This window comes from Lutra lutra, chromosome 1 (assembly GCF_902655055.1).
Source record: "Lutra lutra chromosome 1, mLutLut1.2, whole genome shotgun sequence".
Classification (NCBI taxonomy): domain Eukaryota; kingdom Metazoa; phylum Chordata; class Mammalia; order Carnivora; family Mustelidae; genus Lutra; species Lutra lutra.
This window is the reverse complement of record NC_062278.1, coordinates 160,006,859-160,033,837: the sequence shown is the minus strand read 5'-3', so window position 1 is coordinate 160,033,837 and position 26,979 is coordinate 160,006,859. Positions and strand designations below refer to the sequence as shown.

The 26,979-nt window shown below is 39.5% G+C and overlaps 1 protein-coding gene across 9 annotated transcripts in view; it reads right to left on the bottom strand.

Annotated features, from left to right (window-relative positions):
• Nucleotides 1–26,979, bottom strand: part of FBXL2 (F-box and leucine rich repeat protein 2) — a 152,795-nt gene that overhangs the window by 29,796 nt on the left and 96,020 nt on the right. For 7 of the 9 annotated variants that reach the window (XM_047741532.1, XM_047741542.1, XM_047741535.1 and 4 more), the window contains 7 exons: nucleotides 6,535–6,603; nucleotides 6,339–6,434; nucleotides 6,017–6,143; nucleotides 5,801–5,875; nucleotides 2,969–3,099; nucleotides 1,402–1,462; nucleotides 553–597 (listed from right to left, as the gene is read on the bottom strand). In XM_047741532.1, coding sequence (XP_047597488.1) covers nucleotides 553–597; nucleotides 1,402–1,462; nucleotides 2,969–3,099; nucleotides 5,801–5,875; nucleotides 6,017–6,143; nucleotides 6,339–6,434; nucleotides 6,535–6,603 — 604 coding nt within the window. Of the gene's footprint in view, nucleotides 1–552; nucleotides 598–1,401; nucleotides 1,463–2,968; nucleotides 3,100–5,800; nucleotides 5,876–6,016; nucleotides 6,144–6,338; nucleotides 6,454–6,534; nucleotides 6,604–26,979 lie in introns of all 9 variants that reach the window. The other 2 variants (XM_047741565.1, XM_047741573.1) reach the window with 1 other exon arrangement.

The following is a 26,979-nucleotide window of genomic DNA, read 5'->3' as shown; positions in this document are numbered from 1 at the left end:
TGTGTCAATGTGGCTTCCACACCAGAACTTAATACCTAAGTTTGGTTTCTCCTGAACATAAGAATCAAAAGGTGTAAAACAATTAAAAACTCATCTCAAACACATTCAGGCTGGGAGCCCCTCTCTTCACCAACAACCTCAAATCTTGTAGACACAAAGCTGTTCTTGGTCTCTCCTCTGGTGCCCCAAGGGGGTCCAGGGATAGGGGACAAAGAAGGAGTAGGTAAAGAGGGTCCCCAGGATTCTCCTCTGTAGTCACCTCAACACTGGACATGCAAACTTATTTCTCCCTTCAGTTCTGTGGAAGATTTTTTTTTTTTTTAATGTTTGGCAAAACCTGGAGCTACCCTGAACTTCTCAGCTATAGCTCTGATGGCTGAGAAGAGCCCAAAGTTCATGCATCCCACTGCCCTAGCCCTTATGGGGGTCCCAATTCCTGACATGCTGGGGTGAGAAGGGTCCAGACAACAGCCAGCTGGGGTCTCTGGCTATGCCTGGTTGTCTCTCAGGTCTAAGGGGCAGCCCTGCAGGACTTGTCAGGAGTCTACTTACCAGGATGCATTCTTCAAGATCCATCTTCTCCAGGTCATGGCAATTCTGGAAAAGTCCATAAGATACCACCACCCCCCACCACCACCATGTGGTCAGTGGTCAGGGCAACATGGGTGGCTTGCTGTATCCCTCTGAGTACTGGCCCAGTATCCTTGTTCTCTTCCCTTTAGGAGTATGTCCTGTTCCTAAAGTGACCCAGTGAGCCAGCACTTCTGAGCAGGTGCTTTTTGAATCACATTCCCTTTGGCAATGGGAATGTGGCCACCCTGGGCTACAATCCTCTCACCTGGAAAGGTAGTGGCCTCCACCTTCCCAGTGGCTATGGATATCATCCTGTAAATTTTAGCCATAGAATAGGCTTGGGAAAGCATGGAGGTGGGGTGCTCAGGCACAGTTTGGACAGGTGAGGATTAGGGTAGAGGAAAAGTAAGACCATCCCCAGAAGGTCATGGGTTCCCAGCTGCAGACAAGAGGAACCCCCATGATAGTCAGCATCTGCAGGGTGATGTGGAAGAAGGAGCAGAGGCAGACAACAGCTCAATTGGGGAAGCTACTGAGAGACTGAGTCAGGGTTTGAATGAGGAAGGGCATGTCCTGCCAGGGAGGAAATTCCTCTTGTGGTCCCGCCTGACCAAATGAGAGTGAGGTTTAGACTTGCTCCAGAAACCCCTACAGGACCACCTTAGCATTCTGGGGAAAATGGGAAACGTATCCTGAGGACCCTAGTCTACTTGGTACCTGTCCTTTCTAAAGGTACGCAATTTTTGCACACTCTAAAACCACAGCAAGTTATTTTGAAATGAGAGGTAAATTATAGTTTGGTTTTGTTTTTTGAAACCTCTGGCTTACCCGAGCTAAAAGTGTAAAGCCTGCATCAGTCAAATGGGAACATCGGGCAGCCTCCAAAATCCTGGGATACAGAGTGCATGGGAGGAAAAGGCAGTGACTGGTTAACAACAGAAATACACTTTATGAAGCACACTCTTGAGGTTATTCTGCCTTCTGACACACCTCTGCTTCTGGAATAGTCCTAAGGACAGTAAATGCAAATGCTGTCCCACAGGATAGATGATGGGAAGAAGGCTTAGGGGAAAGTGTGGCCTGCCCTAAGTCCCACAGTTCCAGCCCAAATTCAGGGAGAAAACCCAGGAATCTTCCCACAATTCCAGGACATTGCTGCTGCTGCTGCTATTTTCAAATATTATTCCAATATTTGTTGACTCTTAAACACAATTAAAATGAGCTTTTACTCAACAAAATGATCTTTATATATATTGTATTTAAATGAAATTCCCAGTTACCCTAAAAGGAATTTTAAAAATTTGTAGCCAATGAAAAACCTGAGTTAATTCTCAATGCCCATGCTTAGTAGGGATGGAAAAATAACATTTTAAAGTTAAATACTCCCCTGTAGCAGTAATTTTGACCACCTTTCTGACCAGTTTTGATCACCCACATTCCTTCTACTACTCAGAAATATCAAAATAGTCTAGAATCATCCCCAATGAAACAGTAAGAAAAATGGGCAAAGGACAGCAATAGATAATGGGTAAAAGATGTGAAACTGGTGTAAGCATGAGAAACTGATCAGTTTCACTGAGAAGTAAACAACAAAATAAGTTTCTTTCTTCTGTCTTTTGTACAAGGGCTAAGATTGCTGGTTCTGAACGATTCAAGTTCAAACTCTAGTTTTACTTCCTTCTCATCATATGACCCAGATAGATTATGTGATTTTCTTTGACTCCCAGTTTCTCATCTGAAAGACAAGTGAGAATGATAGTGCATATCTTCTAGAGAAGTGGAGAGGACTAAATGAGATAATGCTTATAAAATTGCCCAACACAGAGCCTGGAACACAAATGAGTTCAACTGGTATGAACTATGATTAGTACTTTGTTGCCATAGTTAAAGTTTTACTATTCATAATATTATTGGAGAAAATAAATCTTTATTTGTTAAAACAAAACTTTCTTCTTCTAGGAAAGGTGATAAATAAGGTGACTGTGATCTCCCTCCCCATCTTCTGTCCATTTAGCAACTGGTTTAGGGGAGAATCTGGTAACACTGGGATGTGAGGCTGTCATTGTGACCCTATCAGATCACTCTGATGTCAAAGCTATAACAGGATGAGCCAAATCAGGTGGGCACATGTGTCAAGTCCACCAAGAAATTATAGTTCAGGTTCCCTGGTGGTGTACAGTTCATCCCATCCACTCCTCCCATACATCCCTAAATAAACCAGATAACGTATTGTTCTACCCCAACTCATCTGATAAAAGCCAACAATAACCCAACCACTGCCACCACCTCTATCATTACCTATCCACCTGCTGGTAAGGCTTTCCCTTCCTGCAGGAAGCCCTCCTGGTCAGTCCAGCAAGCTCTGAGCTACAAAGCAAAAGAATGGTGCACTTACTGAAGTCTTGGGCAATTCAAAGCCAGGGCCGTGAGAGAGGCGTCTGTGAGGTTGCTGCAGCCAGAAAGGCACAGAGCCTGTAGCCGATGGCAGCCCCTGCATATCTGCACGACACCTTCATCTGTAATGCGCTGGGGAAGTCCAAACAGGAAGGAACATCAGAAGGCACCAACAATACTGAAAAATAGGATCTACTGCTGGTCAATTAGTTGGGCTGCCAAATACCAGCATTTTATCCTAATAATTTAATAAAACAAGATGAAGTACAGGGTTGACATGTATTTGTTATCTCTGTACAGTTTTAAAATATTCTAGTACTAACAGAGAATAAAATTTTTTATAAATACAAATTTATTTTAAGATTTTATTTATTTATTTGACAGAGAGAGACCACAAGTAGACGGAGAGGCAGGCAGAGAGAGAGAGAGAGAGAGGGAAGCAGGCTCCCTGCTGAGCAGAGAGCCCAATGCGGGACTCGATCCCAGGACCCCGAGATCATGACCTGAGCCGAAGGCAGCGGCTTAACCCACTGAGCCACCCAGGCGCCTGAGAATAAAATTTAAAAAAAAAAAAAAAAAAAAAGATTTTATTTATTTATTTGACACAGAGAGAGAGAGAGAGAGAGATCACAAGCAGGCAGAGAGGCAGGCAGAGGTGGGGGGGAAGCAGGCTCCCTGATGAGCAGAGAGCCTGATGCGGGGCTCGATCCCAAGACCATGAGATCATGACCTGAGCCGAAGGCAGAGCCTTAACCCACTGAGCCACCCAGGCACCCCAGAATCAAATTTTTTTAAAAAAAGATTTTATTTATTTGACACACACAGAGAGAGATCACAAGTAGGCAGAGCAGCAGGCAAAGAAAGAGGGGGAAGCAGGTTCCCCACTGAGCAGAGAGCCTGATGTGGGGCTCAATCCCAGGACCCTGAGATCATGACCTGAGCTGAAGGCAGAGGCTTAACCCACTGAGCCACCCAGGTGCCCACAGAATGAAATTTTTTTAAAAGATTTAGAGAGAGAGCGAGCGAGCGCACAAATAGGGGGAAGTGCAGAGAAGAGAGAGAGGGAAAGAATCCTCAAGCAGACTCCCTGTTGAGCACAGAGCCTGACACAGGGCTCCATCCCAGGACCCAGGGATCATGACCTGAGCTGAAATTGAGTCAGATGCTCAACTGACTGAGCCACCCAGGTATCCCGCCAAGAGTGAATTTTAAAAGAATTTCATCCCCCTCCCCAGAGTTCATTTGATTTTTTTTTTGAGGAAAAATTCACAAACTTAAAAATCTTAAAAATCAGATTAAATAAAGAGCTCATAAGATTTGCCTGGTTAAGGGCAGCTGAGTGGCTCAGTGGGTTAAAGCCTCTGCCTTCGGCTCAGGTCATGATCCCAGGGTCCTGGGATCGAGTCCCACTTTGGGCTCTCTGCTCTGTGGGGAGCCTGCTTCCTCTTCTCTCTCTGCCTGCCTACTTGTGATATCTCCCTGTCAAATAAATAAATAAAATCTTAAAAAAAAAAAAGACTTGCCTGGTTAAGTGACATCATAATTTTTGGTTGAATTTCTACAGATTAATGCTTTAAATATCTGCTATATAAATCATATACATACATATATATGTTATATATATATGTATTTTTAAAATATTTTATTTATCTATTTTACAGAGAGAGAGAGAGAGAACACAAGCAGGCAGAGGGGCAGACAGAGGGAGAGGGAGAAGCAGACTCCCTGCTGAGCAAGGAGCCCGATGCAGGACTTGATCCTAGAACCCTGGGAACATGACCTGACCCAAAGGCAGCCACTTAACTGATTAAACCACCCAGGGGTCCCATATATGTATATATTTATAATATTTCCTCAAATGTTTTAGAAAATAGCAAATGAAATATATCACTAAATTATTGTTAAATGACTTGCATTTTTTTATTATCCATTTTAAAGATGGACAGAGAGAGAGAGTGCTGGGAGGGAAGAGGAGGGAGAGAAGCCTCAAGCAGATCAGCAGAGGGCCCAGTCCCACAACCCATGAGATCATGACCCATGACATCATGTCCTGAGCTGAAACCAAGAGTCAGATGCTCAACAGACTGAGCCACCCAGACACCCCTGGCTTGCATATTTATATTCTACTTTAAGTTGTCTGTGAGTGCTCTCACTACAAGATCCTAATATTGAGCAGTACCGTAAGACATCTGTCCAGATGACAGTTTCTGTTCTATCTTCCACCATCAAGGATTCTAAAGACATATGACTCATTCACTGAATACCAACTGCAAAGATTTCTCTTGACATTTCTCAAAATTTATGTTCCCCTTGGGAAGCCCAGGAGCATGTAGCAAGCATTCTCTTCAAGGATCAATACTGACAATGGCAGTGAGGACGGAATAATTGTTTTTCACATGTTAATGTCACGATGAAAATTACACCTTGCTCTTGAATACATCCTTCATGTTTCAAAGCATTTTCACATCTATGATTTCATTTTGTCCACTGTCATTATCCCCAGCTTATAAGTTAAGAAAAAATAAAAGACACTGAGACCTTATATGAATTTGTTCAGCTTAGTGACTAGTTCATAGCATTTCTATCATAAAATAAACCAAGACGTCAATTTATGTTATTTTTAGGGGGAAATATAAGTGGCTTTGTATGGGCCACTTTGTTTAGACTGTTATTCTTTCATCTTGTGGCAAACTGACAGATCGTATGAGGACAAAGAATAAGAAAACAAGGTGTGGCGACCATCCCTCCTGCCTGGGGGCTTCAAAGTGGGGCCCACAGGAGACTCAAGGAACGTGGCACAGGAGGACACTCCCAGGAAAATTGTGTTACTTACTGAGCAGGACTGTAAGTTGAGGCTCACAAGCTCATGGCAGTAATTCTGAATGTGTTTCAGAGCTTCATCTTCTAACTGAGTGGACAGAGAGAACAAAAGGGGGATGGAACCAGGTGAGGGAATAGTGGCGAACCAAGAAAAATGCAAAAGCAAGTTCTCTAATGAAGTGCCCACACCTCATGTTAGAGAAACAAACCTCAACGAAGCCCTCGGTACCTGTGTGCAGCCCCTCAGGAGCAGGGCTTTTAGGCCTCGGCAACCTCGCACCAGTGCCTCAATGCCATCCTTCGTGATCTGGTCACACCAAGAGAGGTTCAGGTACTCCAGGTTTCGGCAGCCCTCACTGAGAGAACAAGAAACGGTCACACATGTGCAATCTATCCTACAGACAGTTGATTACCAAGTCTGAGTTTAGTAACTCACAACAATTAAGGGGAGAGAAGACCTCTTTGTTGTTCCAGTGGGATCATTAAAAAGTTTTAGGCACACCAGGATGCTCTTAGGTTTAGGTGTTTCTTCTAACAACAGGTACTCTTACCTGATCCCCTTTAAGGAGCTGTTTGTAATGGACACACAGGAGGTCAGATCCAGATGTTTGAGCTTGGAACAGAATCTGCTAAGGCTATAACATGTGCTGGAAAAAAGCAGACACACTAAAGATATTTTCAACCATGTTTCTCTCCCCTCACTCTCCTGATGGTCAATTTGTCACCAAACTCATTCTCATTCCTTACCTGTCAGTGATTTTGGTGCACCCATTGAGGTTTAAATGTTCAATGTTTCTGCAGTTCTGTGCAAAGGTCCTAAAAAGAGAAAACATTTTAAAGCTCCCTGGTCAGCCACTAGAGGGCATGTGTCACCGTTCACATTTAACACAGTGCTCCTCAAACTTTTACATTTTAGTTTACTGTGGAAAGAACACTTAACATGAGATTTACTCTCGACAAATTTCAAGTGTACAATAAGTTATTGTTAACCATAGGTGCTGGTGCTCCTCAAACTTTAATATGCACATGAAACAGCTGGGGTTCTTGTCATAGTGCAGATTTTTTTTTTTAAGATTTTATTTATTTTTATTTGACAGAGATCACAAGTAGGCAGAGAGGCAGGTGGAGAGAGAGAGAGGAGGAAGCAGGCTCCCTGCAGAGCAGAGAGCCTGATGCAGGGCTCGATCCCAGGACCTTGGGATCATGACCCGAGCCGAAGGCAGAGGCTTTAACCCACTGAGCCACCCAGGTGCCCCCACAGTGCAGATTCTTTTTTTTTTTTAAGATTTCATTTATTTGACAGAGATCACAAGTAGGCAGGGGCGGGGAGTAGGCTCCCTGCTGAGCAGAGAGCCCGACATGGGGCTCGATCCCAGAACCCTGAGATCATGACCCAAGCCAAAGGCAGAGGCTCTAACCCACTGAGCCACCCAGGCGTCCCCATAGTGCAGATTCTAATGGTACAGCTTGAGAAACTGTTTGATGGTCTGCATTTCTAAAAAATTCACAAGTGATGCCACTGCTGCTACCTGGGAACTACACTTTGAGAGACAAAGCCCAAGACCAACTACGTATCAGTCATAATGTTCCTTCAACCCACACCCTGGTGAACATCTTAGAAAGGAGGCCTGGCTCCTTGTTCCTTCCTCTCTATAGAAAAATCAGTTGGAAGCAAGGGGATTGGATCTTTCTTATATTGTGCCATGCTGTCATTTGGTTGTTCAAGAGCCTTTCTGAAGAAACTATCTTTGGCCACTGATAGGATCAGTAGTTGATCAGTATGAAGAACCATCCACTTCCTGGTGAGGATACTGAGTCATGAAGAGAAACTTCCTCAATAATTTGTGGGTTGGCAGAAGGGCCAAAAGCGGAAAATTAAACATCCCTTAGCACTTATTCCTTAAAATATTCAGCAAGGACTGACTTTTCCTGAAATACAGCTTCAACGTATTTTTAGTGTTGAATCCTGATTCTTCCATGCAGTCTCCAAAACCTGGCCTCAAACTGTGTCACTCTTATCTGCTCCTTCTACCCTGGTATGGTGCTATGGAACTGACCTGGAGGCTGGTGGAATCCTGAGTTGAAGATATGGAGCCAAAATCTGACCAAGGTCATTAGAGTTATCAGAGAAGAGTACTGGAGCACAGAGAACTTCAGAGGGCTCCTCTCAAGAATTCAGTAGAGTACTAATCAGGGCATGCATATAGGGAAACTACCCAAAGCCAGGGAAAGAATCATCAAAAAGCATTAGAAGGAACAACAGCCAGAGCTCACCCATAGCCAGGAAAGTGCCCATTCCCATAAATCAACAGTGAAAAAGTCTCAATTTGTAGGGTACTGCGTAGAGCACTAACAAGTACCTTGCATCAGGTGTACAATTAGTGCTCAACTAAACATGGCTTTGGTCCAACTTAACAAATTTAAAAAAGAAAAAGATTTGAAAGGAACTAAGTCCAAATAACTCAACTGTGTCCAGAATAAAACTCAATAATATCTATAGGAATAAAAAACTGTTTTGCACCCAAAATAAAATTCAGAATGTCTGGCATTGAACAAAAAATTGGCATGCATTCAAAGAAGGAAAATATATCCATAATGAGGAGAAAAATCAACCAAAGTGGGGCGCCTGGATGGCTCAGTTGGTTGGGTGTCTGCCTTCAGCTCAGATCATGATCCCTGGGTCCTGGGATCGAGCCCCTCATCAGGCTCCCTGCTCGGCACAGAGCCTACTTCTCCCTCTCCCTTTGCCTGCTGCTCCCACTGCTTCTGCTCTCTTTCTTTCTCTGTGTGTCAAATAAGTAAGTAAAACCTTAAAAAAAATCAACCAAAGCTGACCCAAAACTGACACAAATATTAGAAATAGTAGACAAAGACATTAAAAGTTACTATAACTGTGTTTTGTAGAATATAGTTCTATGAAGTTACATAAAGATTAAACATGTTATGATTATTAAATGTGGAAGAAAAAAGAATAGCATAAATGAGCTGTGGGACAGCTTCAAACAATCTACTATACATGTGACTGAGAGTCCTCAAGGAACAGGAGTTTGGGCAGGGGTGGGATCAGGTAGAATATCTGAAGTAATGGCCAAAATTTTTCCAAAGTTTATGAAAACTATAAACCTACAAATCCAAGACAGTCAAAGAATTCCAAGTACAAGAAATATGAAGAAGGCATATCATAACTGAATTGGTCAAAACCAGTGACAGAAGAATCTTAAAAGCAGCCAGAGAAAAAGATACATTATGTACAGAGAAAGAAGAATAAGGGTGACAGATTTTTCATTGGTTAAAAAAAAAAAAAAAAAGGCAACAACAAGAAAACCAAGGAGACGCATCTTTAAAATACTGAAAAAACTGTCAACAGAATTCTATACTAAGCAAAAATATTTTTCAAAGAATTTTTTTGAAAGATTTTATTTATTTATTTGACAGAGACACAGTGAGAGAGGGAGAAGAAGGCTTCCCACTGAGCAGGGAGCCTGATGCAGGGCTCGATCCCAGAACCCTGGGATCAGGACCTGAGCTGAAGGCAGACACTTAATGACTGAGCCACTCAAGTGACCCTCAAATATTTTTGAAATAAATATGAAGGACAAATAACGTTTTTTCTTCCCCAGATACAGAAGGGTTGAAAGAATTAATCACATCTGCAGTACAAGAAATATTAAGGAACATTCTATAGGTAGAAAAAAGAGTGATGCTACACAAAGGAATCAAGAATACTGGAAATAGTAACCACTTGGGTATATAAATCACTTTTCTAGTTATTTAAATCTCTTTTAAAATAATCAACTATTAAAAAATACTAACAATCTGGGGCGCCTGGGTGGCTAAGTGGGTTAAGCCTCTGCCTTCAGCTCAGGTCATGATCCCAGGGTCGGACTGAGCCCCGCATCAGGCTCTCTGCTCAGCAGGAAGCCCGCTTCCCCTGCCTCTCTGCCTACTTGTGATTTCTCTCTCTCTGTCAAATAAATAAATAAAATCTTAAAAAAAATACTAACAATCTAGTGTGGAGTAGTTTGTATTATATATAGAATTAAAATGTGTAATAGTAACAGCATAAAGGTTGAGTGAGGAAAAACGGAAGTGATCTGTAATACAATTTGAAGGTAGACTATAACAAGTTAAAGATGTACATTACAAAAACTCTAGAGCAACCATTAAAATTACAAAATAATAACTTATAACTCTAATCAAACAAACGACATAAAATGGAATCCTAAAAAAATTCTCAACCTAAAAGAAGGCAGAAAAAGAGGAAAGGGAAAGAAAATATGTATGGGACAAACAGAAAACATGAAGAGAGTAAATTTAAAAATAACCATAACAGATCAATTATCACATTAAATGTAAATGATCTAAATACAAAATTAAAAAGCATAAATTGTAATAATGGATCAAAAAAGCAACATCCAACCATATATCGCCTACAAGAAAACAACTTTAAATATAAAGACACAAATTGGTGAAAAGTAAAAGAATGGAAAATTGTATGCCAAAAAAAGAAAGCTGGAGTATCTATATAATATCAGACAAAGTAGACCTCACAGCAAAGAATATTACCAGAGATAAAAGAAGGTCATGTGATAATGAAAAACTGGTCAATTCATCATAAAGGTGCAGCAACCCTAGGTTTATATAGGTTTATTAGGTTTATATACCTAATAACAGAGCTTCAAAATACATGAAGATATAACCTGAGGAGAAACAAATCTGAAATTAAAGGCAGAGATTTCAATATAACTCTGTCAATAATTGATCAAATAAGAAGTCAGAAAATCTGCAAAGATATAAAAGACTTTATCAACACTCTTATTCAACTTGATCTAATTGATATTTATAGAACATTTCACCCAACAACAGCAGAGTACATATTCTTTTCAAGTGGATATGAACATTTACCATGACAGACCATATTCTTGGCTACAAAACAAGTTCCAATAAAATTAAAAGGACTCAAGTCATATAAAGTATATTCACTGATCACAATGGAATTAAATTAGTAATGAATAACAAAAAAAAATCTGGAAAATGCCCAAATATTTAGAAGCAAAATAACACACTTCTAAATAACCCCTGGGTCAAGGAAGAAATCAAAAGGGAATCAAAGGGAAAGAGTGTATATTTTTAATGGAATGAAAATGAAACACATAATTAAAATTTGTGAAATACTACTAAATCAATACTTCAGGAGAAAATCTTCATGTCCCTGGGTTAGGCAAAGATCTTATATATTACCAAAAGTATCATTCACCAAAAGCATGATTCATTCAAAAAAACCGGTAAGTTGAACTTCATTAAAACGAAAATCTTCTCTTCAGAAGACCCTCATGAGAATAAACAGATAAGCCACAGACCGGGAGAAAACATTTAAAAAACGCAAATCTGATTAAGGACTTGTATGCAGTATATAACTCAAAATTCAGTGGTAAGACAAAAAACAATCTAATTTAAAAAAAAAAGTCAAAACCCCCACATTTGAATAGATATTTCAGCAAAGAAAATATGCAGATAGCAAAAGTACACAAAAAGATGCTCAAAAGCACTAATTGTTAGAAATACAAATTAAAACCAAAATGAGATGCTACTACATATATCTATTAGAAACACTAAAATTAAAGAGAATGACCTACCAAGTGTTGACAAGGATATGGAGGAGCTGGAAGTACCATACACTTCTAGTGGGAGTATAAAATGGTATAATCCTTTTGGGAAATAGTTTGAAAGTTTTAAAAAGTTAAACACACACCTACCAAACGATCTAGCCATTCCACTCCTAGGTATTTTCTCAAGAGAAATGAAAACATATGACACACAAAACCTTGTATACAAATGTTCATAGCAGCTTTATATGTAGTGGCTGCAAATGATAAATGAATAAATGGTAGTATACCATACAATGGACTACTATTCAGCAATAAAAAAGAATGAACTATTGATACACAAACAACATGGACGGATCTCAAAACAATTATGTTGAGTGAAAGAGGCCAGGAAAAAAGGAGTACACACTGTATAATTACATAAAAATTTTTAAAAATTTAAACTAACCTATAGTGACAGAAAGCAGATCAGTGGCTGCCTCACAATGGGGGAGAGACAGGGAAGGAGGAAGGGAGGGGTTATAAAGGCACATGAAGAAACTTTCACATGAATATGTTCATTATCTGATTATAATGTTGGTTTTATGGGTATATACATATACAAAAATTATCGAATTGTATACTTTAAATATACAGTTTATTGTATCTCAATTATATATCAATAAAACCAGGCTTTGTATATAGGGCTTCATATATAATGATGCAGCAAGAGAATATAAGAATATACATGTGAGATCCGTTAGTATTGCGATTTTAGTCTATTTTGATTACTGCTGTATCTCCATTCCCTAGGGATCAGTGCCTGGTGGAGTAGGGCTCAATAAACATTTCCAAATGAATATCTTCCCTCCATCCAAACAATAACAATACATATGTGGGGCAGAGTAGAGGCCAAAACTGGCCTTAGGTAATTACAATAAAAAACTGGAGGCATAACAAAATTCCGAGTCATATTCTGGAATTATACTTATTATTTCTCACAGTAATCTGGTTTCACATATTAAAAATGTATAAGATAACAGGGTGACTGGGTGGCTCATTAGGTTAAGTGTCTCACTCTTGATTTTTGCTCAGGTAATGATCTCAGGGTTGTGAGACTGAGCCCTGAATTTGGCTCTGCACTGTTTAAGATTCTCTCTCTCCCTCTCCCTCTGCCCCTTCACTGCTCTCTCGCATGCACACATTCTCTAAAAAAAAAAAAAAAAAAGTACAAGATACTAAAATAGATTTCTACTATAAAAATTACAGTAAACCACTAACATTCTTAGCCTCTCAGGATAGTTTTGCTACTATATATGGCTTTATTCCAGTTGCCAAGATAAGAATATATGTCCTTTTTAAAAAATTAAATTAGCCCACATAAAGAAGATGCAGTTTATATATACAATGCAATATTATTCAATCATCAGAAAGGATGAATACCTACCATTTACATCAACATGAGTGGAACCAGAGGTATTATGCAAAGTGAAATGAAAATATATATATTTTTTATATTCCTCATCGACAATCCACACCTTCATATTTATTTTAGTTTAATGGAACCACTATTAAACTTATGTTCTCTTTTATAAATTATCTAAGGTCCTTAAGCTTTGTATTAAAATAGAATCAATCTATTCCATCAGTTTACAAAGCTTCTGAAGTACCAGAAAATTTGGTCTGGTGATCTGAATTTCTTGACTTAAAAAAATACTTTGTTCTGTAACATTTACAGGGAGCGTTTTGATCCTTAAAATAGGTTATGAATCAATTTTTCTAACAATGGTACAGCAGATGTTTCAATTACAAATTCCACTATCTATAATCACTAAGTGCTGCACACTCCTACTGGCAGTTGCGATTGATATACATGGTGGTGATTCTTAGTCTACAAGAGACAAAGTATTCTAAGATTCTAGGGGGAAGTGTGTGTTCTAGTTTAGCCAACTTCAAACAATAGCAGAGACCACAAAGATAAGAACATAAAGGTTGGGTTTTTTTAAATTAACATATAATGCATTATTTGCTTCAGGGGTACAGGTCTGTGATTCATAAGTCTTACACAATTCACAGCGCTCACCATATCACATACCCTCCCCAATGTCTATCACCCAGCCACCCCATCCCTCCCATCCTCTTCTACTTCAGCCACTCTCAGTTTGTTTCCGGAGACTAAGAGCCTCTTATGGTTTGTCTCCCTCTCTGCTTTCATTTTGTTTTGTATTTCCCTACCTTCCCCTATGATACTCTGTCTTGTTTCTCAAATTCCTCATATCAGTGAGATCATATGATAATTGTCCTTCTCTGACTGACTGACTTAGCCTAATAGCCTCTATTTCCATCCATGTCATTGCAAATGGCAAGATTTCTGTTTTTGGTTTTTTTGATGGCTGCATAATATTCCACTGTGTATATATACCACATCTTCATTATCCATTCATCTGTTGAAGGACCTCTAGGCTCTTTTCACAGTTTGGCTATGGTGAACATTGTTGCTATAAACATTCAGGTTCATGTGCCCCTTCAGATCACTACATTTGTATCACTGGGGTAAATACCCAGTTTGCAATTGCTGGGTCATAGGGTAGCTCTATTTTCAACTTTTTGAGGAACCTCCATGCTGTTTTCCAGAGTGGCTGCACCAGCTTGATTTCCCACCAACACTGGAGGAGGGTTCCCCTTTCTCTGCATCCTTGCCAACATCTGTCAATTCCTGAGTTGTTAACTTTAGCCATTATGACTGGTGTGAAGTGGTATCTCATTGAGGTTTTGATTTGTATTTCCCTGATGCTGATGTGGAGCACTTTTTCATGTGTCTGTTGGTCATCTGGATGTCATCTTTGCAGAAATGTCTGTTCATGTCTTCTGCCCATTTTTTGACTAGATTATTTGTTCCTTGGATGTTGAGTTTGGTAAGTTTTTTTTATAGACTTTGGATACTAGCCCTTTATATGATATGGCATTTGCAAATATCTTCTCCCTTTCTGTTGGTTGTCTTTTGGTTTTGTTGACTGTTTCCTTTGCTGTACAAAAGCTTTTGATCTTGATGAAGTCCCAATAGTACATTTTTCCTGTTGCTTATCTTTGATGTTATTTCTAGGAAGAAGCTGCTGTGCCTGAGGTCAAAGAGGTTGTTGCCTATGTTCTTCCCAAGGAATTGGATGGATTCCTGCCTCACACTTAGGTCTTCCATCCATTTTGAGTCTATTTTTGTGTGTGGTGTAAGGAAATTGTCCAGTTTCATTCTACTGCATGTGGCTGTCCAATTTTCCCAACACCATTTGTTGAAGAGACTGTCTTTTTTTCGACTGGACATTTGTTTCTGCTTTGTAAAAGATTAGTTGACCATAGAGTTGAGGGTCCATTTCTGGGCTCTCTACTCTGTTCCACTGATCTACATGTCTGTTATTGTGCCAGTACCATACTGTCTTGATGATGACAGCTTTGTAATAGAGCTTGAAGTCTGGAATTGTGATGCCACCAGCTTTGGTTTTCTTTTTCAACGTTCCTCTGGCTATTCGGGGTCTTTTCTGGTTCCATATAAATTTTAGGATTATTTGTTCCATTTCTAGTGAAAAAAGTTGGTGGTATTTTGATAGGGATTGCATTAAATGTGCAGATTGCTTTAGGTAGCATAGACATTTTCACAATATTTGTTCTTCCAATTCATGAGCATGGAATGTTTTTCCATTTCTTTGTGTCTTCCTCAATTTCCTTTTTTTTTTTTTTTTTTGAATGGCTAACATTATTTTTTATTAAACTATAATGTATTATTTGCCCCAGGGGTCAAGATCTGTGAATCATCAGGCTTACACACTTCATAGTACTCACCATAGAAAATACCCCCCCAATGTCCATAACCCAACCACCTTCTCCATACCTCCCTCCCCCCAGCAACCCTCAGTTTGTTTTGTGAGATTAAGAATCTCTTATGGTTTGTCTCCCTCCCAATCCCATCTTGTTTCATTTTTTCCTTCCCTAACCCCTGAATTCCCCACTTTGCCTCTCAAATTCCTCATATCAGGGAGAGAAGATGATAATTGTCTTTCTCTGATTGACTTATTTCACTCAGTTCCATCCATCACTCAGTACCCTCTAGTTCCATCCATGTCATTGCAAATGGCAAGATTTCCTTTCTTTTGATGGTTGCATAGTATTCCATCGTACATATATATAGACCACCTCTTCTTTATCCATTCATTGGTTGATGGACATCTAACTTTTTTCCATAGTTTGGCTATTGTGGACATTGCTGCTATAAACATTTGGGTGTACGTGCCCCTTTGGATCACTACATTTGTATCTTTAGGGTACATACCCAGTAGTGCAACTGCTGGGTTGTAGGGTAGCTCTATTTTCAACTTTTTTAAAAGATTTTATTTATTTGACAGACAGAGATCACAAGTAGGCAGAGAAGCAGGCAGAGAGAGAGAGGAGGAAGCAGGCTCCCCACTGAGCAGAAAGCCCGATGCGGGGCTCAATCCCAGGACCCTGGGATCATGACCTGAGCCAAAAGCAGAGGCTTTAACCCACTGAGCCACCCAGGCACCCCTATTTTCAACTTTTTGAGGAGCCTCCATGCTGTTTTCCAGAGTGGCTGCACCAGCTTGCATTCCCACCAACACTGGAGGAGGGTTCCCCTTTCTTCATATCCTCGCCAGCATCTGTCAATTCCTGATTTGTTAATTTTAGCCATTCTGACTGGTGTGAGGTGGTATCTCATTGTGGTTTTGATTTGTATTTCCCTGATGGCGAGTGATGTGGAGCACTTTTTCATGTATCTGTTGGCCATCTGGATGTCTTCTTTACAGAAATGTCTGTTCATGTCCTCTGCCCATTTCTTTCTTTTTAATGCTTTTCCCCCCTCTTTCCTATTTTTTTAAAATTCTTTTTACTATTCCAGAATTCAATATTTATGTACCACACCGAGTGTTCCATGCAATAGGGCCCTCCATAATTATACCCACCACCAGGTTCACCCAACATCCCACCCCCATCCCCTCTAAAACCCTCAGATTGTTTTCCAGAGTCCATAGTCTCTCATGGTTCATCTCTCCCTCCATTTCCCCCAACTCCTTTCTCCTCTCCTTCTCCCCATGTCCTCTGTGTTATTTCTTATGCTCCACAAAAAAGTGAAACCATATGATCATTGACTCTCTCTGCTTGACTTATTTCATTCAGCATAATCTCTTCCAGTCCCATCCATGTTGATACAAAAGTTGGGTATTCATCCTTTCTGATGGAGGCATAATACTCCATTGTATATATGGACCATATCCATTCATCTGTTGAAGGGCATCTTGGTTCTTTCCACAGTTTGGCGACTGTGGCCATTGATGCTATAACACTGGGGTACAGATGGCCCTTCTTTTCACTACATCTGTATCTTTGGGGTAAATACCCAGTAGTGCAATTGCAGGGTCATAGGGTAGCTCTATTTTTCATTTCTTAAGGAATCTCCACACTGTTTTCCAAAGTGGCTGTACCAACTTGCATTCCCACCAACAGTAAAAGAGGGTTCCCCTTTCTCCACATCCTCTCCAACACACATTGTTTTCTGTCTTGTTAATTTTGGCCATTCTAACTGGTGTAAGGTGGTATCTCAATGTGGTTTTGATTTGAATCTCCCTGGTGGCTAGTGATGATGAACATTTTTTCATGTGTCTGTTAGCCATTTGTATGTCTTCATTGGAGAAGTGTCTGTTCATGTCTTCTGGATATCAGCCCTTTGTCTGTATTGTCATTTACGAATATCTTCTCCCATTCTATGGGTTGCCTCTTTGTTTTTTTGACTGTTTCCTTTGCTGTGCAGAAAGTTTTGATCTTGATGAAGTCCCAAAAGTTCATTTTCGCTTTTGTTTCCTTTGCCTTTGGAGACATATCTTGAAAGAAGTTGCTGTGGCTGATATCGAACAGGTTACTGCCTATGTTCTCCTCTAGGATTCTGATGGATTCCTGCCTCACGTTGAGGTCTTTTATCCATTTTGAGTTTATCTTTGTGTATGGTGTAAGAGAATGGTCGAGTTTCATTCTTCTACACATAGCTGTCCAGTTTTCCCAGCACCATTTATTGAAGAGACTGTCTTTTTTCCACTGTATATTTTTTCCTGCTTTGTCAAAGATTATTTGACCATAGAGTTGACAGTCCATATCGGGGCCCTCTACTCTGTTCCACTGGTCTATGTGTCTGTTTTAATGCCAGTACCATGCTGTCTTGGTGATCACAGCTTTGTAGTAAAGCTTGAAATCAGGCAACGTGGTGCCCCCAGTTTTTTCTTTTTCAACATTTCCTTAGCAATTCAGGGTCGCTTCTGATTCCATACAAATTTTAGGGTTGTTTGCTCCAGCTCTTTGAAAAATGCTGGTGGAATTTTGATCAGAATGGCACTGAAAGTATAGATTGCTCTAGGCAGTATAGACGTTTTAACAATAAATTATTAATTAATTAAAATATAGACATTTTAACGATGCCCATTTCTTGATTGGATTATTTGTTCTTTGTGTGTTGAGTTTGATAAGTTCTTTATAGATTTTTTGGATACTAGTCCTTTATCTGATATGTCGTTTGCAAATATCTTCTCCCATTCTGTCAGTTGTCTTTTGGTTTTATTGACTGCTTTCTTTGCTGTGCAAAAGCTTTTGATCTTGATGAAGTCCCAATAGTTCTTTTTTGCCCTTGCTTCCCTTGCCTTTGGCGATGTTTCTAGGAAGATACTGCCATGGCTGAGGTCGAAGAGGTTGCTGCCTGTGTTCTCCTCAAGGATTTTGATGGACTCCTTTCTCACATTGAGGTCCTTTGTCCATTTTGAGTCTATTTTCGTGTGCGGTATAAGGAAATGGTCCAGTTTCATTTTTCTGCATGCAGCTGTCCAATTTTCCCAATGCCATTTGTTGAAGAGACTGTCTTTTTTCCATTGGACATTCTTTTCTGCTTTAATGAAGATTAGTTGACCATAGAGTTGATGGTCTATTTCTGGGCTTACTATTGTGTTCCACTGATTTATGTGTCTGTTTTTGTGCTAGTACCATACTGTCTTAATGATGACAGCTTTGTAATAGAGCTTGAAGTCTGGAATTGTGATGCCTCCAACTTTGGCTTTCTTTTTCAACATTCCTCTGGCTTTTTGGGGTCTTTTCTGGTTCCATATAAATTTTAGGATTATTTGTTCCATTTCTTTGAAAAAAAATTGATGGTATTTTGATAGGGATTGCATTAAATACACACATTGTTTTAGGTAGCATAGACATTTTCACAATATTTGTTCTTCTAATCCATGAGCATGGGATGATTTTCCATTTCTTTGGGGCTTCCTCAATTTCATGAGTACTTTACATTTTTCTGAGACCAGATTCTTTGCCTCTTTGGTTAGGTTTATTCCTAGGTATCTTATGGTTTTGGGTGCAAATGTAAATGGGATTGACTCCTTAATTTCTCTTTGTTCTGTCTTGTTGATGGTGTATAGAAATGCAACTGGTTTCTGTGCATTGATTTTATATCCTGATGGTTTACTGAATTCCTGTACAAGTTCTAGCAGATTTGGAGTGGAGTCTTTTGGGTTTTCCACATAAAGTATCATAGCATCTGCAAAGAGTGAGAGTTTGACTTCTTTGTTAACTTGGATCCCTTTAGTTTCTTCTTGTTGTCTGACTGCAGAGGCTAGGACTTCTAGTACTACGTTGCATAGCAGTGGTGATAGTGGATAGCCCTGCCATGTTCCTGACCTTAGGGGAATTGAGAATTATATTCACTGTGGGTTTTTCATAGACGGCTTTTATGATATTGAGTGATATGTGTACCCTCTAACCTTACATTTTGAAGTTTTGATCAAGAAAGGATGCTGTACTTTGTCAAATGCTTTTTCAGCATTTATTGAGAGTATCAAATCCTTTATTAATGTATTTTCTCACATGGATTGATTTGCCAATGTTGAACCAAACTTGAAGCCCTGGAATGAATCCCACTTGGTCGTGGTGAATAATCTTTTTAATGTACTGTTGGATCCCTTAGCTAGTAGTTTGGTGAGCATTTCTGAATCTGTGTTCATCAAGGATACTGGTCTGTAATTCTTTTTTTTATGGGGTCTTTGTCTGATTTTGGGATCAAGGTACTGCTGGCCTCATAAAATGAGTTTGGAAGTTTTCCTTCCATTTCTTTTTTTTTTGCAACAGTTTCAGGAGAATAGGTATTAATTCTTCTTTAAATGTTTGGTAGAATTCCCCTGGAAAGCCGCCTGGCAAAGGGCTCTTGTTTTTTGGGAGATCTTTGATGACTGCTTCAATCTCCTTACTGGCTATGGATCTGTTCAGGTTTTCTATTTCTTCCTGGTTCAGTTTTGGTAGTTTGTATGTCTCTAGGAATGCCCCCATATCTTCCAGATTGTCCAATTTTCCGGCATATAGTTGCTCATAATATGTTCTTATAATTGTATTTCTTTGGTGTTGGTTGTGATCTCTCCTCTTTCATTCATGATTTCATTAATTTGGGTCCTTTCTCTTTTCTTTTTGATAAGTCTGGCCAGGAGTTTGTCAACCTTATTAATTCTTTCAAAGAACAAGCTCCTAGTTTTGTTGATTTGTTCTACTGGTTTTTTGGTTTCTATTTCATTGATTTCTGCTCTGATCTTTATATTTCTCTTCTCCTGTGGGGGTTTAGGCTTTCTTTGGTGTTCTTCAGCTCCTATAGGTGTAGGGTTAGGTTGTGTACTTGAGACCTTTCTTATTTCTTGAGAAAGGCTTGCATCACTATATACTTTCCTCTCATGACTTCCTTTGCTGTGTCCCAGAGATTTTGAACAGTTGTGTTTTCATTACCATTTGTTTCCATGACTTTTTTCAATTCTTCTTTAATTTCCTGGCTGACCCATTCATTCTTTAGTAGGATGCTCTTTAGCCTCCATGTATTTGCATTCCTTCCAACTTTCCTCTTGTGATTGAGTTCTAGCTTCAGAGCATTGTGTTCTGAAAATATACAGGGGATGATCCCAGTCTTTTGGTACCAGATGAGACCTGATTTGTGACCCAGGAAGTGATCTATTCTGGAGAATGTTCCATGTGCACTAGAGAAGAATGTGTATTCTGTTGCTTTGGGATGGAATGTTCTGAATACATCTATGATCTCCATCTGGTCCAGTGTGTCATTTAAGGCCTTTATTTCCTTGTTGATCTTTTTCTTGGATGATCTGTTCATTTTAGTGAGGTGGGTGTTAAAGTCCCCTACAATTATTATATTATTGTTGATGTGTATCTTTGATTTTTCCTATTAATTGGTTTATATAGTTGGCTACTCCCATGTTAGGGGTATAGATATTTAAAATTGTTAGATCTTCTCGTTGGACAGACCCTTTGAGTATGTTATAGTGAACTACCTCATCTCTTATTACAGTCTTTGGTTTAAAATCTAATTGATCTGATATAAGGACTGCCACCCCAGCTTTCTTTTGATGTCCTTTAGCATGGTGAATTGTTTTCCACCCCCTCACTTTAAATCTGGAGGTGTCTTTGGGTCTAAAATGAGTTTCTTGTAGACAGAATATTGATGGGTTTTGTTTTTTTATCCATTCTGATACCCTGTGCCTTTTGATTGGGGCATTTAGCCCATTTACATTCAAGGTAACTACTGAACGATATGAATTTAGTGCCGGTGTATTGCCTGTATGGTGGTTGTTACTGTACATTGTCTCTGTTCCTTTCCAGTCTACAACTTTAAGGCTCTCTCTTTGCTTAGAGGACCCCTTTCAGTATTACCTGTAGGGCTGTTTTGGTGTTTACAAATTTTTTTTTTTTTTAAGATTTTATTTATTTATTTGACAGAGAGATCACAAGCAGGCAGAGAGGCAGGCAGAGAGAGAGGAGGAAGCAGGCTCCCTGCTGAGCAGAGAGCCCGATGCGGGGCTCGATCCCAGGACTCTGAGATCATGACCTGAGCCGAAGGCAGCGGCCCAACCCACTGAGCCACACAGGCGCCCCGGTGTTTACAAATTCTTTTTGTTTTTGTTTGTCCTGGAGGCTTTTTATCTTTCCTATTTTCAATGATAGCCTATCTGGATATAGTATTCTTGGCTGCATGTTTTTCTCATTTAGTGCTCTGAATATATCATGCCAGTTCTTTCTGGCCTGCCAGGTCTCTGTGGATAAGTCTGCTGCCAATCTAAAATATTTTTACCATTGTATGTTAGACTTCTTGTCCCGGGCTGTTTTCAGGATTTTCTCTTTGTCACTAAGCTTGTAAGTTTCACTATTAGATGATGGAGTGTGGACCTATTTTTATCGATTTTAAGGGGGATCTCTGTGCCTCCTGGATTTTGATGCTTGTTCCCTTTGCCATATTAGGGAAATTCTCTACAATAATTTGCTCCAATATACCTTCTGCCCCCCCCCCTTCTTCTTCTGGGATCCCAATTATTCTAATCTGTTTTTGTCTTACGGTATCACTTATCTCTTGAATTCTCCCTTCATAGTCCAGTAGTTGTTTGTCTCTCTTCTACTCAGCTTCTTTATTCTCAATCATTTGGTCTTCTATATCACTAATTCTCTCTTCTGTCTTATTTATCCCACCAGTAAGAGCCTCCATTTTTTGTTGCACCTCATTAATAGCTTTTTAAATTTCAGCTTGGTAGACTTTAGTTCTTTTATTTCTCCAGATAGGGTTTCTCTAATATCTTCCATGCCTTTTTGGAACCCAGCTGGCACCTTGAGAATCGTCATTCTGAACTCTAGATCTGACATATTACCAATGTCTGCATTGATTAGGTCCCTAGCCTTCAGTACTGCCTCTTGTTCTTTTATTGTGGTGAGTTTTTCCACCTTGTCATTTTATCCAGATAAGAATATATGAACGAGAGAATAAAATACTAAAAGAGTGGCAAAGACCCCAGAAAAATGTACCCTAAGCAAATCAGAAGAGACCCCAAATCGGTGGGTGGGGGGAACATAGGGGAAAAAAAATACATACATACATATACATATATACATATACATATACATATACATATATATATATATATATATATATATATATATATATATTTTAGACTGATGAATAGAACATAGCTACCCACTAGATTTTGGGTGTAATTTTGGTCTCTTAGGAGAAACTACCTTCCAAAAATTCAAAGAAGAAAAACATATATACAAAAACAAGGGTAAACATGACGAAGGAATGGAATATGACTATAAAGATGAAAATTCTAAAAAATTCTAAAAAAGGAATTGATAAATTGGTTGGAAAAAGAAAAAGAAAGTGGAGAGAATTTGCTCAGGCTGGAGACTAGAACAAAGCCCTGTGCTAGATTTAGGGTATATTTTGATCTATTAGAAGACATTATATCCCAAATTTTTTTTAGAAGAAAAAACCCTATATGTATACAAAATTTAAAGTTAGGTACAATGAAGGAATTAAATATGACTCTAATAATGAGGATTTTAAAAGACTCTTTTTTAAGAAAGGTATTGTTAAGATAAACTAGTTTAAAAACGTTGAAAGAGGAAAAGTTTAAAAAATTAGAAGAAAAAAAATTAAAAATTAAAAATTTATTAATTAAATTAATTAATTTAATAAATTAATTAAAATTAATTTTGCAAGACTAAAGAATCATGGGGAGAAAGCCATGAATCCATGCTTTGGAATTCTGCTGTTCTCCTTGGTCAGTGAGCTTGGTCTTGGCAGGATTTCTTGCTGATCTTCTGGGGGGAGGGGCCTGTTGTAGTGATTCTCAAATGTCTTTGCCTGAGGCGGAATTGTACCACACTTGCCAGGGTCTTGGCTAAGTAATCTGCTCGGTTTCACTCTCGGGAGGTTTTGTTCCCTGAATGCTTTCTGTAGAGTTCTGGAGGACTGGAATGAAAATGGCAGCCTCCCAATCTCCAGCCCAGAGGAGCCAAGAGGCCAGGCCCCACTCCTCAGTGCACCCTCAGAGAAAGTGCTCAATCACTCCTGTTTCCCTGGTCTCCAGGTGCGCTCTGAGCTCACCGGGCCTGTGACTGAACATTTCTGTCTCTGGCACACAGCCCCGTTTGGAGTCTCCAAAACCAGCAAATCCTGCCGCTCTGCTCTTCTGGCAGAGGAAGGTGGGTCTCCCTGGATCTGCCACTTGCAGGGTCCCTGCTCAAAGAGGGGCAACTGTGCTGTGGATCAGTTTAAGGTAACCCCAAGCTGACAGCCCACTCCTTGGCTCTATCTCTGTAGTCAGCTTCCCTGCTCTGAAACCTGAGAGCTCTGCTACACTCAGATATCCCCAATCCTTCTGTGACCCCACAGGACCTGAGACCACAGTGTCCCTGTGAAGGGACCCTCGCTTAGCCTCTGGAGCGATGTCCCTCAGTGGAGCAGACTTCTAAAAGTTCAGATTTTGTGCTCTGTTGCTCCACTGGTTGCCAGGAGCCGGCCCCTCCCCCCTGCGGTCTATCTTCCCGTCGCTTTGGATTCACTTCTCCGTACATCCTACCTTTCAGAAAGTGGTTGATTTTCTGTTTCTAGAATTGCTCCTCTCCTTCTCTCCTTTTTTTTTAAGATTTTATTTATTTATTTGACAGACGGAGATCACAAGTAGGCAGAGAGGCAGGCAGAGAGAGAGAGGTGGAGGCAGGCTCCCTGAGGAGCAGAAAGCCCGATGCGGAGCTCGATCCCAGGACCCCGGGATCATGACCTGAGCCAAACGCAGAGGCTTAACCCACTGAACCACCCAGGCACTGTTTCTCCTTCTCTTTGATCTCCTGTTGGGTTTGTAGATGTTCGGAATGGTTTGATAACTATCTAGCTGAACTCCTGCCACCTGATGTCATCTCAGTCTGCTATTTCTCTGTCATCTTGACTCTCCCCCTTCCTCAATTTCTTTCATGAGTATTTTATAGTTTTCTGCATCCAGATTCCTTGCCTCTTTGGTTAGGTTTATTCCTAGGTATCTTATGGTTTTGGGTGCAAATGTAAATGGGATCAACTCCCCTACCCATCAGCAAGCCTCAGTTTGTTTTGTGAGACTAAGAGTCTTTTATGGTTTGTATCCCTCCTGATCCTTTGTTTCATTTATTCTCTCCCAACTGCCCTGAATCCCTTCTTTCTTGTTTCTTGAGAAAGGCTTGTATCACTATATACTTTCTTCTCATGGCCGCCTTTGCTGTGTCCCAAGAATTTTTGACAGTTGTGTTTTCATTTTCATTTGTTTTCCATGAACTTTTAAAAAATTCTTCATTCATTTTCTAGTTGGCCCATTCATTCTTTTATAGGTTGCTCTTTAGCTTCCGTGTATTTGCATTCTTTCCAACTTTCCTCTTGTGACTGAATTCTAGTTTCAAAGCACTATGGTCTGAAAATATGCAGGGAATCTTCCCAATCTATTGGTACTGGGTTAGACCTGATTTGTGACCCAGGATGTGATCTACTCTGGAGAATTTTCCTTGTGTACTAGAGAAGAATGTGTAATCTGTTGCTTTGATGGAATGTTCTAAATATATTTGTGATGCCCAACTAGTCCAGTGTGTCATTTAAAGCCTTTATTTCCTTGTTGATCTTTTGCTTAAATGACCTGCCCATTTCAGTGAGGGGGCTGTATTACTGTCAATGTGTTTCTTTGATTTTGTCATTAATTTTGTCTTACATAATTGGCTGCTCCCATGTTAGTGGCATAGATATTTAAAATTGTTAGATCTTGTTGGACAGACTCTTTAAGTATGATATAGTGTCCTTCCTCATTTCTTATCATAGTCTTTGGTTTAAATCCTAATTTGTCTGATATAAGGATTGCCACCCCAGCTTTCTTTTGATGTCCTTTAGCATGGTAAATTGCTTTCCACCCCCTCACTTTAATTCTAGAGGTGTCTCTGAGTCTAAAATGAGTTTCTTGTAAACAGAATATTGATTTTTTTCATTCTGATCCATTCTGATACCCTGTGTCTTTTGACTGGGGCATTTATCCCATTTACATTCAGGGTAACTAATGAAAGATATGAATTTAGTGCCATTGTATTGCCTATAAGACGACTGTTATTGTATATTGTCTCTGTTCCTTTCTGGTCTATGTTACTTTCAGGCTTTCTCTTTATTTATTTTTTTTAAAAGATTTTATTTATTTATTTGACAGAGAGAAATCACAAGTAGGCAGAGAGGCAGGCAGAGAGAGAGGAGGAAGCAGGCTCCCTGCTGAGCAGAAAGCCCGATGTGGGGCTCGAACCCAGGACCTGGGATCATGACCTGAGCCGAAGGCAGCGGCTTAACCCACTGAGCCACCCAGGCGCCCCTTTCTCTTTGTTTAGATGTCCCCTTTCAATATTTCCTGTAGGGCTGGTTTGGTGTTTACAAATTCTTTTAGTTTTTGTTTGTCCTGGAAGCTTTTTATCTCTCCTTCTATTTTCAATGACAGTCTAGCTGAATATAATATTCTTGGCTGCATATTTTTCTCATTTAGTGTCCTGAATATATCATGTCAGTCCTTTCTGGCCTACCAGGTCTCTGTGGTTAGGTTTGCTGCCAATCTAATATGTCTCCACTGTAGGTTACAGACTTCTTGTCTAGAGCTGCTTTCAGAATTTTCTGTTTCTAAGGTTTGTAAGTTTTAGTATTAGATGATGGGCTGTTGACTTATTTTTATTGATTTTGAGGTGGATTCTCTGTGCCTCCTGGATTTTGATAACTGTTTCTTTCCCCATATTAGGGACGTTCTCCAATATAATTTGGTCTGATATACCTTCTGCCCCTCTCTCTTTCTTCTTCTTCTGGGATCCCAATTATCCTAATATTGTTTCATCTTATGGTATCACTTATCTCTCAAATTCTCCACTTGTGATCCAGTAATTATTTCTCTTTTTCTTGGCTTCTTTATTCTCCATCACTTGGTCTTCTATATCACTAATTCTTTCTTCTGTATCATTTATCCCAGCTGTTAGAGCCTCCATTTTTTTTTTCGTACCTCATTAATAGCCTGATTTCAACTTGGTTAGATTTTAGTTCATTTCTCCAGAAAGGGATTTTCTAGTATCTTCTATGGCTTTTTCAAGCCCAGCTCTTATCTTTAAAATCATCATACTGAACTCTAGTTCCAACATCTTACTAATGTCTATATTGATTATGTCCCTGGAAGTTGGTACTTCCTCTTGCTCTTTTTTTGAGGTGAGTTTTTCTGTTTTGTCATTTCGTCCAGAGAATAATAGAAGAATGAGAAAACAAAATGCTAATAGGGTAACAACAACCTCAGAAAGATATACACTAAAGAAATCAGAAGAGACCCAAAACCAGGGAGAAAAGAAAGGAAAACAAAAATATGATCAGGCTGGTGAAGAGAACAGAGTCACACCCTAGATTTTGTGTTTATTTTGGTCTGTTAGAAGAAACTGCCTCTCAAAATGTTAAAGAAAAACATATATACAAAAATAAGGGTAAATACGATGAAGGGATGGAATATGATTTATAAGGTGAAAATTAAAGATTTCAAAAAAGGAATCAAGTTCGTTTAAAAAAAATTTAGAAAAAAAAGAGAATGTGATCAGGCGGGAGACTAGAACCAAGTCATTCACTAGATTTAGAGTATATTTTGTTCTGTTATTTGAGACTGTATACCACAAATTTAAAGAAAGAAAAATGTATATATAAAAAGAAATAAGGTTAAACACAATG